A 12,624-nucleotide genomic window follows, 5' to 3' on the forward strand; every position below is an offset into this window, starting at 1 on the left:
ATGATATAGATTAATATTGGTAGCTAAGCCACAACCTATAGATGTTTTCGAACTACGATGTACTTTAAACGTCCTAGCAGCTGCGCCAAAAGGATAATGTCGGCAACTGCGCCTAATAGAGAACATCATAATTCTTGAAGCTGCGCCTAAATGATAATATCGACAGCTGCGCCTAATAGAGAACACCATAATCCTAGCAGCTACGCCTACATGATAATATTGGCAGCTGCGTCTAATAGATAACATTGACAGCTGCGCCATAGGCAACGATGGACCTAGTGCCTATTCCTTAGGAATGAAAAAGTGAATGATAGATGATTCTTAGGGTAGATCCTTAAGAAATAAAAAAGATAATAGAGATGGGTAATTGGGTTACTTGTGTGATGATGAAACATAATAACTTTATTATGACAAAACTGTAAATTTGGTCCTCGTGGTTTGCAAAAACCTTTGGACGAGGTCCAAAAAGTTTTTGGCTTGCACCGAAGGTCCAAAATCAAAGTTTTTCATTGTTTTTGGTCCAAAAAAACTTGAAAAGTCGATTTTACCCTTTTTAATTTCTTTTTTCTATTTTCTTTATTGTTTTTGGTATTTAAATAATTAAAAAAAAATAAAAAATAAAATAAAGGCGTTCGATTCCAACATCGACTCTCAAACCCTAAATTCAAATCCCAATTCTTCAAATTATCAATTCTACGATTCTTCAACTCTTCAATCTTCTCCTGAGGGGACTTTGATCGAGCCATGGATTCTTCTTTATCTTCATACTTCGATGAATTGCACATCTTCAACTTCTTTTTCTTCTTCTTCTTCTTCTTTTTATTCTCTCCGCCTTGTTCTGCAGTTCCCGACTTGGATAATGAACTACACAGCTTCAATTTCTTCTTCTCTACATCACCATTCTCAATCAGACGCTCCTTTCTCTTCTTTCTGTCACTGGTCATTAATCCCTTACCTTTCTTATCCCCAACCTTCCATACATTCTTTCTCCTGTACAACATCTTCTCGAATCGATAACAGTAACCTCTGTTTGCGAATACGCAGTTAGATCCCAATGGCCTTTCTCCTCCTCCTCAACATGTCCAGTCACCTTCAACTCTCGATTGCCATCCTTTGCTGTACGTCGATTGCTCAAAGTCAACGGAAATGGCGACAGCGACGGCGGTGGCGAGGAAACCCTGTCCTTTCCAACAGGCACGTTCTGAACATTCGAATTTGTAGAAACAATACAGATTCTAGGGCACTGTTGCTTCCTACAGCTCTTTTTCCTTTTAATTCTCGATAAATCCTGAAATTCTCCCATCTGAAACAGCTCCGATAGTACATTATTCATCACTTCACGACCTTGGATAGCTCCACTATCATCCCGTTTGTCAAGTTTGGGTCTTTTATCGGGAAGCGAAGGATCCGTCGACGTTTGGGGATCAATTTTGTCGAGGGAATTGGAGAGGAAGTGCTCGAGGTTGATGTTATCGGAGTCTGGAAATCCTCTGGATGAACGAAGGCGGTTTAGCCATTTGGATGACTTGGAGCAGAGCATTGGTTGTGGACGAGGAGAAGATTGAAGAGTTGAAGAATCGTAGAATTGATAATTTGAAGAATTGGGATTTGAATTTAGGGTTTGAGAGTCGATGTTGGGAAGAAGTAGCTAAGCTGGATTCATCGGTGAGAAGACGAAAGAAAGAGAAAAGAGAGTACACGTGGAATCGAACGCCTTTTATTTTTTTTTTTTATTTTTTTTAATTATTTAAATACCAAAACAATAAAGAAAATAGAAAAAAGAAAATAAAAGGGCATAATCGTCTTTTTAAGTTTTTTTGGACCAAAAACCCAGAAAAACCTTGATTTTGGACCTTCCATGCAAGTTGGAAACTTTTTGGACCCCATCCAAAGGTTTTTGAAAACCACAAGGACCAAATTTGTAGTTTTGTCCTTTATTATTGTGGGTTGAAAATCCTATGTACTCACTAGGTTTCCCAACTTGACACACTCAGTTTATTTGTATCACAAGTGTCGATACGAAGCTACAATTACACTAAGAGATTAAAGAAGATGAAAATCATTAATGTATATACATGTAATGTCTGTTTATGCTTATGTTTCTATATTGACGATGACATCCCAAAGCTTTAATATAAACAAAACGTATTACTTCGGAAATGTGTTGATAGTATCATTATCATGTTTTCTGTGAACAAATTCCGCAACACTTTTCCTTAAAAGTATACTCTGATTTTAAAAATGAAGCATAAACAAATATGTCTTTTCTGGCCGTGAAAAATGGGGATGTCACAGGATGGCTTACTACAACCATAGAAAAAGAAATAAGAAGCAGCGTCAAATACGCCAACACTGCTTCAGAAATATGGTTGGATCTTCGTGAAAGATTTGGGAAAGAAAATGCTCTTAGAGTTGATGAACTGAAGAAGCAACTCACCGCCACCTGACAAGATAGGACTTCTGTGTCTGCCTACTACACCAAGCTATGATTACTATGGGATGAAATTCAATCTACGCACCCTACACCGAAGTGCACATATGGAATTGGAAGACATCTCGTTGAACCTCATGAAAATGAGAGATTGTATGAGTTTCTCATGGGCCTCTATGGTGACTTTAATGTCATCAAAACCCAAATACTCGCTACCTCTCCAACACTAAGTCTGGGATCCGCCTATCACCTTGTCACTAAAAACGAACGTCAAAGAAGCATCACCACTGAAAAAAAAGATCCTCCATAGAGGCTGCTGTCTTCAAGACTTTTGTGCCAAACAAACGAGAAGTTTATGTATAAATAGAAAACTAAGAATGGTCTGTGATGAAATGTGCCATTTTCTTCAAAAGTATGTCGCACATGTTGATTAGCAAAATCGGTTCCACCATCGGATTGGAAAATCTTCACTTTACGAGAACACTGGGTTTGAACAAATTGTAAGAATAGTTTGAGCATAGAGTAAAAATCAGATTTTTCCTTTAACGGCTAAAGCCAAGAAAACCTGGAAAAATCATCTACAAACACCGCATAATATTTATATCCATTAACGCTCATGACCGGTTCCGGACCCCATAATCTCAATGAACAAAATCCAACAATTGTAATACCCATTTTTCATTAAAATCAAAAGTAATTTATGTGTCTTGGAAAGCTAGCAGGGTGAAAAATGGTAGGTTTGGGTAAAATCCAAGCGATAGATAAACAACCATGTCTATTTAAGAGTGAAATTGTATCAAATCCTACATGGCCTAACCGGTTATGTCATAGCTCAAAAGAGGCTTTATTATTGCTAACCGAGGCCATCAGAGCATGATTTATGTGCCGTAGGAAATAAAGCCCGTCTTCACATTTTCCCGTTGCTAGTGGTTGTTTCGTGTGTCGGTACTGGATTGTAAAGAAATGTTAAGAAAATAAAACATCAACCGGATAATCACTTGTTAATTTGCTAACGTATAGAAGGTTTTTGGTAAGTTTTGGAACAACCATAACATATTTAAGTGGTATATTTGAAGTATGATAGTGACATGTATGTGAGATAGATAAAAAAAAGTGCCATTACCAAATACACCATGTGAGTTGCCCGTATAAGGAGTTGAGTCACTTAGATTACTCGTGTTGGTAGCCATATGTTGTATAGCTCCTGTATCTGTTGTCCATTTTGGAGACCCATTAGTAACATGACATTGGGTGTGAAATGCTTGAGCCAAATTAGCATCAAGATTAGGAGCATTAGCAGCAAATGAAGTCAGATGTGGGTACGATGAAGCATAATGTACTTCAGTTCTACAAATTTGACAATGAGGAGGATGACAGGGACGACCACGAGTGTTGGAATAAGAGCCATGAGATGAGTTATTGGAGCGCCCTCGACTATGGTTGTTTGAAAAATTTTGGTTCAGATTTTGATGTTGTTGAGCAAAAAAAGCACCAGGCGGAGTAGTAGGGCTATGAAGTGATTGAGAAAGTGCTTGTGGCTCTCCGCCTAAGCCAAAAGATCTTGGAAGACCGGGGAGGGTTTGGTTGCTTGGACAACAGTACATAATGTTTCAAAGGATTGACCAAAACCGGACAAGAACCACTGAAACTTATCATCATCATCTACAGGCTGTGCAATGGTAGACAAACAATCATATATATCTTTGAATTTTCGACCATAGTCAACAACAGAGAGAACCTTTGGTGATTTGACAAAGAGAATCACAAAAGTGATGAACCCGTTCAACAGACGTATTGCTGTAGGCGGCCTCAAGAGCCAACCATATACTTAGTGAGGGATGAGTTTAGCAATAGAATGGCACGATGATCATTGTTAATACAAGAGACATAAATGGGATTTGGAGATGTTTTCCTATCAAGTATTAAGGTAGCAAGAGGAGGTAAAACAGAGCCATCAACAAGTCCTTGTAATTTTTGGTAAGAAAGTACAAGAAGAATTTGATTCTTCCATAGAAGGTAGTTAGTAGATGATAGTTTTATTGTGATCATGTGAAGGAAGGTGGCCATTGGGAGAGTGTCATCAGTAGAATTCAACATGGACGAGGGCAAGATGGATGCAAGTGACAAGGACAGAAGGGAGGTGGGATAGGGAAGAAAAGATCGGAATTAGGCTTGATACCATGTATGAGAGAAATTCTCTCATTATATATTTAAGAGATATGCATTTTGTTATATAATAAGTACATACATGGGATTAAAAGGAAATGCAACAAAGTAGGAGATATTGACGAGATTACAATAAATCAGGAGAGAATCACGTGCTTTGATTTTTATTCCTATTACATAGTAAAATATATTAGGGTTCATTTTTAGTAATCCGTTAGTTACTAATTTGTTTTCATTCAGCCAAAACAACATTTTTATGGGATTGCACTTGTGTGTGGGTGTTGGTTTCGCAACTCTCAGGACTTGACTTCAATAATCCTCCAATTAAAGATTCTCTTGCTTAAAAAATAAGCTTGAGGTGAGTTTAATAATCATTTTCATTTACAATGTACTTGAACCTTATTGATATATTCATTAATGAGCTCATTTTATAAGTTAGAACATCGGAAAAACAAGGAGAAATCATTTTGTTTTGTGTATATGCATTTCAGAGAAACATGATTTATAAACACTAAAAATAAACAAAAACTTACTCTCGTGGTTGCAAAAATGGGTTTTAGGCATTACACTTTTACATGTTTTCAAGGATTTAGGGATTGAGTGAAATACTGATCACCTTTAATGACCTCCATGACTTTGCAATGCCAACAAAATCACCATTCGAAACCGCAATAAACCCCTAGACTATTTTTCTCTGCGTATATGTTGAGGGTATCTCCATTCACATGCTTTTTGAATGTAGTTGAAGATTAAAAGATATCCTGCATTTTTATTCCATGGTACTTGATGTCACCATCTGTAAAAGTTGGAATTGTATAAACTTTTTCTAACAGAAAAACACAATGTACTTATAATACTTGGATACAAATAATAGTTTAGTGACGAAATTTATAACATGGTTGAATTATGTTATTCTTTTATGTATTTTCTCTAATATTAAAATTGGCTAACTTGGGAAATGGATCGACCGTGCTTCAATTTGTATAGGATACTGTTCACAAAGGTTGGAGGTCAATACCTACCAACTGTTGCACCTTTTTTCTGGCGATTAGGTATTTGTGGCGCATTTGAATTTGATTTTTCTTTCTTTTTAATAAATTGTGATGATTGTCAGATATAATCTTGGATAGTTGCTTTGCAACAATTTGTATTTACTTGTATTAGTAAAATATGTTTCCATGGGTAGTTGGTTTGAAGCAGTGTATGCCTCTCACATTAGACTAAAAAATCATTAAAAGCATTTCCGCCTTGCATTTAAAAGAAATTACTCAATTAGTATGGTCAATTTGCAGCCATGACAGTTCTTACAACATCACACAACATCTAACTGAATTTAGTGGTAATAAAGTAGATCTTGATAGTTCTTTGATCTTGCAAGTGAGGTGGTAACGGGCTGCATGTGGGCTGATTTGTTCATTTTTTTATATGAAAAAATAGCACATTTTCATGTTGAACATCATGGTTTACAAGGAAATACCGTCTAACCCCCGCAACGCGGGGATACTTCCCTAATTATAAAGGTTTTGAAATGTAAGATATTCAATTTTCATAATCACAATTTAGCAAATTACTTTCTTTTAACAAAAATAATTTCCTTTAGAAATTTACTTTAAAATTCATAACCATGTAATAAATATCATATTCTAGTCATTTTAATACCATTCACAACTTGTTATTGCAATTTACTAGATGTTATTACATTTTGTACCAACTTAGCAATCTACTTTAATAAAGTTTCTAATTGTATAAACTATTTTCAAACTTACAATAAAGTTTCTAAATGCATAAACTATTTTCAAACTTACAAATTTTAATCTAATTTGATGTTATTATACTTCCAACACTTTATAAATAACATTCAATGTCTATTATATATATATATATATATATATATATATATATAAATAAATAAAACTTCAAATGAACAATTATCTATTAATTTAACTGAAATTATTTTGATTCTTTTGCCATTTTAGCACTTTTAATTCTTATTAACCAAAATTTGGTTATTTTGTTTATCCTTGTATATTTATATATAATAGAAACTTGTATTGGTTATGTTTTAATATTTACACTTACTTTCTCAAGAAACAACCTTTTACTTTCAAATTATCAATTTCAAGCATTCTCTATCAATCTTGTCAAATATTAGCTTCTACTTGAAGTACATGTCGCATGTCTTGTCAAGTTTTGCAAATAATCATTTATGTAATATTGAATGTCTACTTTTCATGATTCTTTAACATAATTGGTGAAACACATGTTACTTGACCAATTTATTATAGTTTGTACTTAAAAGTTCTATTAGTATCGACACAATATCATTGTTACTACTCAAATTCCTTATACTTTTAACAAAAATTCATTCGATCTCATTTGTATGAAAATATTATGTTACCACCATTTATATTGAGGAGCACATGATAGTGGTCGAAGCCATATTACTAGGGTTACATACTTATCATGCCAAGATGTTGGATGCAATTTTATGACTTACCAAAGAAATGTCTAGGGAATTTCCACATATTAGATATGAACTAAGTGTTATGAGGTTTATTGGGTGGAAATATGTAACCATTTGTCTGATGATGGTCAAGAGTTTATTGGTCCGTTTTACATGTATGATATTAAACATGTTGAGGGGGAAACAAAGTTTTATCGGATGGTATGTTTTTTGAATAAGTCTTTGTTATAGTTTTAATAAGGCATTTAAATACATTAGTATTGTGGCATGAAAGTTTGGCCGAATAAGGATTCAAGAAGAAAGAATAATAAGAAAAGGAGCAAATCCTTTCCCTTTCGATGCAAACTTGGATGACCTACGAGATAGAAGCATTTGAAATTAAACTTCTTATGTATAAAGAGATTGAAATCAGGAGCGTCGAGAGAAAAAATTTAAGACACACTTGAACAAACGTTAGAATAAGTATATTGCGGAATAGTTAATCTCGAAGGATCTAAAAGCTCAACAATAATATTTAGAGTTAGATGTTAGAGAGTTGGTTGCGGAAAAGTAAAGAAATGTAAATGACAAAAATTGTTATATCAAGTATACACTTAAGTTGATTCATAACGAGGAATGCATTCAAGCCAAGTTAACAAGTGAGATCAAACTTAGTGATTAAGTCACAGAAGACTTGCTCTGAAGAGAGATTGTGATCGATTATGAGAGTAAGAAGATTGAATAAGTAAGATAGAAAAGATAACTTCAGAGATGTGTATTAGAATTCGATGCGATACACCTTTTTTTACAAGAGAATGAGCTCTATTTATAGAGACTCATAAAGATTACTAGATTACAACTCTAAGAGTAACCATGCAAGGCATACTGGACAATAACGTGTATTACAGAAAAGACAAAGTACCGTAATATAGATAGAGACTGCGGTTGATGACTGCTGATGAAGTGGCTTGACTGTGGTGGCTTGGAGGCTGCGGTAGCTGAAGTTCAAGAGGGTCACTTTTTATGATTCAACAATTCCCCCCTAAGTGACCTCTTTAACTTTTGATCAGCTATCAAGTTTAAGAAACTTGATCAGGATCCACCAAAACTTCCTGATGTTCTCTAACCAGTTGATTCTTCTTAAGATTTTGAACTTGACTTCTGCAGTTGTGTGCTTAGATTTTTCAACTGCGTTTCGGCAGATGTCAAGGTTCTTCCTGGTGAGACAATGCATGACAGTCATAGGATTGAAGTATTTGACATTATCAGTCTTCCTTTTGAAAATGACTCCAAGTTCAGGACAGTTGGTTGCACCTAAGGATCTTTCTTCATAGCCTTTGGTAGGCCTGTGGTGGGGATTGATCCAAGAATTTATCAAGGACTCATCCATGATGGTGTCAAAACTGCATAGTCTCCAAACTTCTTCAGCAAGTTTGGCTGTCTTCCAATCTCTTTTCCTTTGAGTGGTGGCAAGGGAGTCATTTGAACTTGGAGAGGTCATGTACTCCACGAGGTTTTTGAAGTGAGGAGGAGTCTCTGGTTTCTCAGGAGTGTTTTCCTGTTGCACTGGAGAGTTATGAGGTGGAGTGTGGTGAGATGGTTACGGTGAAGGTTGTGGTGTAGGAACTTTTTCTGTAGTGACAGGGGGAGTTTGATGTTGTGGAGAGATGGAGTGATTGGAGTGATGGACTTCTTCTTCTTCACTTCCCCCTCTTGAGGAGTTCAGACCCGGAGCCTCCTCAAGCCATTGACGAAGGCCATCAACCTTAGCATACACCTCTTGGAATTGAACTTTGAGAGCTTCGGCTAATTGTTGATTGTTTGGGATGGAGGGGTTGAAGAGTAGCCTGTGGATTTCCTTGGTAAGATGAAGAATTTCGGAATACCATGGAAATTTGCAGACAAAGATCTCTGCAGACGGTTGATAGTAGTTTGAAGGACTGAAATTGCGGACTCATAGGCAGTGTGAGTTTCCGCAATCAGTTTGTCAGTGTGAGAGGCTTGATCCGCAACAGCTGCTTGAAGATCCCTTTTGATTGTGGTTACCTCAGAGATGAGGCGTTCCACAGCAGCCATGAAATCTTTGTGGTCAGCTTGACGATTATTGTCAAGGGACCGGATCCCCATTTCGACCTTAAGAGAGATACGCTCCGCAGCCATTCTCTCTCGTGTTTCCCGGCGTTCAATCCTTTCCATCAGGGACTGCGGTCCAGGTATATCTTCTGGTTGCGGTTGAGTTGGCTTAACCTCAACAAGGAGTAGATCGAGCTTGGCTTGAAGACTTAGAAACTCTTTTCTTGTAACAACATTCTTCTTCTTCTTCTTCTTCTTCTTCTTCTTCTTCTTCTTCTTCTCTTTGGGTTTAGAGGTCGAATGATGAGAGCCACTAGATTCTTCATCTTCATCGAACATCATGAGGTCGTCATCAGAAGGAGAGGGTCTGTTTACCTCTTCTAGTTCAGCATCATCAAAACCGAATATGGGATCAGAACTCACTTCGATTTCGGGTCCTTCATCTTGTGAACCTTCAGCAGTGGGAGTGGGAGGAACTTTGGAGACATGTTGGTCAGTAGTGGCTTCCTAAGTCTTGTGGAAGGTTTTAACCATTTCTGTCATCCAATCTTGAACTTTAAGGATGGTGGCTACGGTATTGGCATTATTAATGGCATCTGCCCAATACTTAGCCACTGCTTGTATTTCTTGTTCCTTCAGCTGCAATTGTTTGATTTGTTGATCCTTGCGTTCTTAGAATGCCCTTCGAAAAGTGGCATACTTCTTTGCTTCAGCCTCATTGGAGGGTTGGTACTTGCTCCATGAATCACTAGAATCTTCACCGTCAATTCCTTGAAATCGCACCGAGGTGTCCCTCGGGTCCACGGATCCTTGCACATTTATGCTCACCGTGCCTAAACCACCTGTTACTAATGTAAGCATAATAGGATTTCCTGAGGTTCCTTGGTTTCCTTGACCCGTGGTCTATGCAGTTATAGCGGTTCAAAATCAAATATCGGTCAAGGGCCGATATTTGATATATAGGTAATCTCGGTGGGATATCGGTATTTTTATATTATGTAGCACCTTTGTAACCTTGTGTTGTATTGGATGGATACAAGGTAATTAAGTAAAACATATAGTAAATTGGAAAATGTTAGAAGCAAATGTTTGTCAATCCCAAAAAACCCCCCACCATATATCTATATTTTAACAATAAATGAAGTGATTTAATTAAAACTTTAGCTATAAACGCTATTGCACTGCTATCACACCGATATTTGCCAAATATCAGTCAAATAGCGGTCAAATATCGGTCAATATCGCCGCTATTTGCGATACCGCTATTTAGTATCGCTATTTTTCCAGCTACCGATAACCGTATCCCACCGATATCCCACTGCTATTGACTGCACAGCCCGTGGTCAAGTTTGGCCTCGACTCAGTTCTGGCATGGGCGGAAGAAGTGCCCTGCGGTTGGGAAGGTGTTTGTAGTGTTTGGGTAACATTCAAGAGGATGGAGTTCAACTCCCCAGGAGAAAAAATATGCAGTCGGGAAGCCCTGGAGACTTTAGGGCGAGAACCAGTATTATCCCCTTGGGAATGAACTGGGGGGGGGGGGGAGTCTCCTCTTTGCTGTGAATCAGACTCACTTTCTGAGTCTGAAAGGAAGAAGATGGTAGTTTCGAATGGATGTGTAGGCATCCCAAGGACTACCGGAGCCTGTAGAGAGCCTGAGGTATCAGTCTGGTCATGCATTTGGCTAGAAGGATCAGTTTTGTGTTTCTTAAGGATTGATGTGGGTTGGTTATCCTCATCTGATTCACTGCTGGAGTCATGATGACTTGGTTCCACAGTTGTGATAACAGGTGGTGTTTTTCTTTTCTTTGAAGGTTTGGAGGGTTTGGAAGCATCCTTTTTAGGAGTTCCTGATTTCTTTATGTTGCGGGGGCCATGAAGGGTAGAAACTTTGTGCTTACGTCTTTGGGAGTGAGAGACATTAGAGAGAGTTGTAGAGGAAGGGACTGCGGTGCCTTCAGGGTTAATAACTGTGGATGTAGGAGGCGGGGTAGGAATGTATGGGTCAATACCTTCCATAGCCTCAATGTGGTCTGAGACATCAGCAGTCTCAAGACCGAGGGTAGAAAGAATATGGACAGGAAGTCTGCAGATTTGGCCAAAGATTGTTTGATCATAAGAAGGATTGTACCTTTTGAGATCCTTGGTGACGAAAAAGTTGATGTCACTGCCCATGTCTATCCCTGCGTCCGCATGTAGATCTAAAATGCAGAGGGACCAGAACCTAGCAAAGGTAAGTTCGGTTGGGTTCTGCCTTGGGCTCTCTTTGGGAATGTATTGTAGAAAATCATCCCAAAGGATCTGTCCATAGTTCACATCGTGGCCTGTGAAGATACTCCATACCAGTTCCAATAGCTTGAGACCCATGTTATCCGTGCCTCCGGTTCTGCCGGATAGACTGCGGATAACAAAGTGGCACACGAACTGCCAGACCGCAGTCAATTGGTTCTTCTTGAATTCGCCAATTCCTTTGATCTTTTTCTGATAACCCATCTGATAGAGTGCTGAAGTGATGTCCGCCATTGATGGGGTGAATATCTTGATGCAGGGATGAACAAGGAGGTTAATAGCTGTGAGGAATTTTTCTTTGGACAGAATAACCAAAAAATCATTGATTAGGTTTAGATAAACTTCTTGGGGGTTATCAAGTGGGCGATAGGTGGAGAAGGCACATTTGAAGAGGGTTGAAATTGGGACAACATCTATGAAAGCATCGAATGGACCAAACAAAGGGTGATTTTTCAAGAACTTGATCATAAGTTTTGTGGGAGCATTGTAAGAAGGTTGTTCTTCGAAGATGGATCTGAAATTGCTTGAAGCAATTGTGGATTGTTTCTTTGAGACACTGGATTTCACCATTGTTATGAGTTTGAGAAAGCTTGAAGAATGCAGAAGAGGATTGAAGGTTTAGAGAGCATAAAATTTTCTTTGTGGAGAAGAAAGGGATTTTATAGTGACTTAATGAAGCGGGAAACGTTTTTGACCTACGTGAAATTGGGTAAAAACGTTTGGGTTTATCTTTTGAATTAGCGTCTTTAATCTCAACCACATATTGACAAAAGAGGGATAAAGTCTGAATTTGGGATTAACCAGAAAAGGGGTCTGCATTTAATGAAATGTCAGGTTTTGTATCACGTCTGATGAATGTGTGGTGGGGGAGAGATTAATCCGTTGGATAAAGGGGAAGTTGTAATGGATGTGATGGTTTGGGGTAATAGGAAAAGACATAATAAAGGATTTGATTTGGAAAATCTTTATTTTGTCATCATACCTAAAATAGGTCTGATACAAGGTTTAGAAGAAAAGAATGTGACAGTTTCTCAAAGGAATGTTTTTATTTAATGAAGGATCATTAAATAGCACACTATTTTTGGTTTTCAAAAGGATGAACAGTCTGAAAATCAATTAATGTGACTGCGGATGGACACATCATTGCGGATGGCTTCTTTGTCATTGCGGATGAATACAGTGGGAGAAACTGAGAAGAGCACTTGTACAAGAAGTTAGTAATAAC

At 37.6% G+C, this 12,624-nt stretch overlaps 1 protein-coding gene across 1 annotated transcript; it reads right to left on the reverse strand.

Moving 5' to 3' along the window:
- Nucleotides 1-943: 943 nt before the first annotated feature.
- LOC111883811 (uncharacterized) lies at nt 944-1,540 on the reverse strand. The gene has a single exon (XM_023880136.2). It carries the CDS (start codon nt 1,538-1,540, stop codon nt 944-946), a length of 597 nt encoding a protein of 198 aa, XP_023735904.2.
- Between the last annotated feature and the right edge of the window lie 11,084 nt (nt 1,541-12,624).

This window comes from Lactuca sativa, chromosome 7 (genome assembly GCF_002870075.4).
Source record: "Lactuca sativa cultivar Salinas chromosome 7, Lsat_Salinas_v11, whole genome shotgun sequence".
Lineage (NCBI taxonomy): Eukaryota > Viridiplantae > Streptophyta > Magnoliopsida > Asterales > Asteraceae > Lactuca > Lactuca sativa.

Coding starts and splice junctions, on each gene's coding strand:
- LOC111883811 (XM_023880136.2), bottom strand. CDS start 1,540: ATGCTCTGCTCCAAGTCATCCAAATGGCTAAACCGCCTTCGTTCATCC.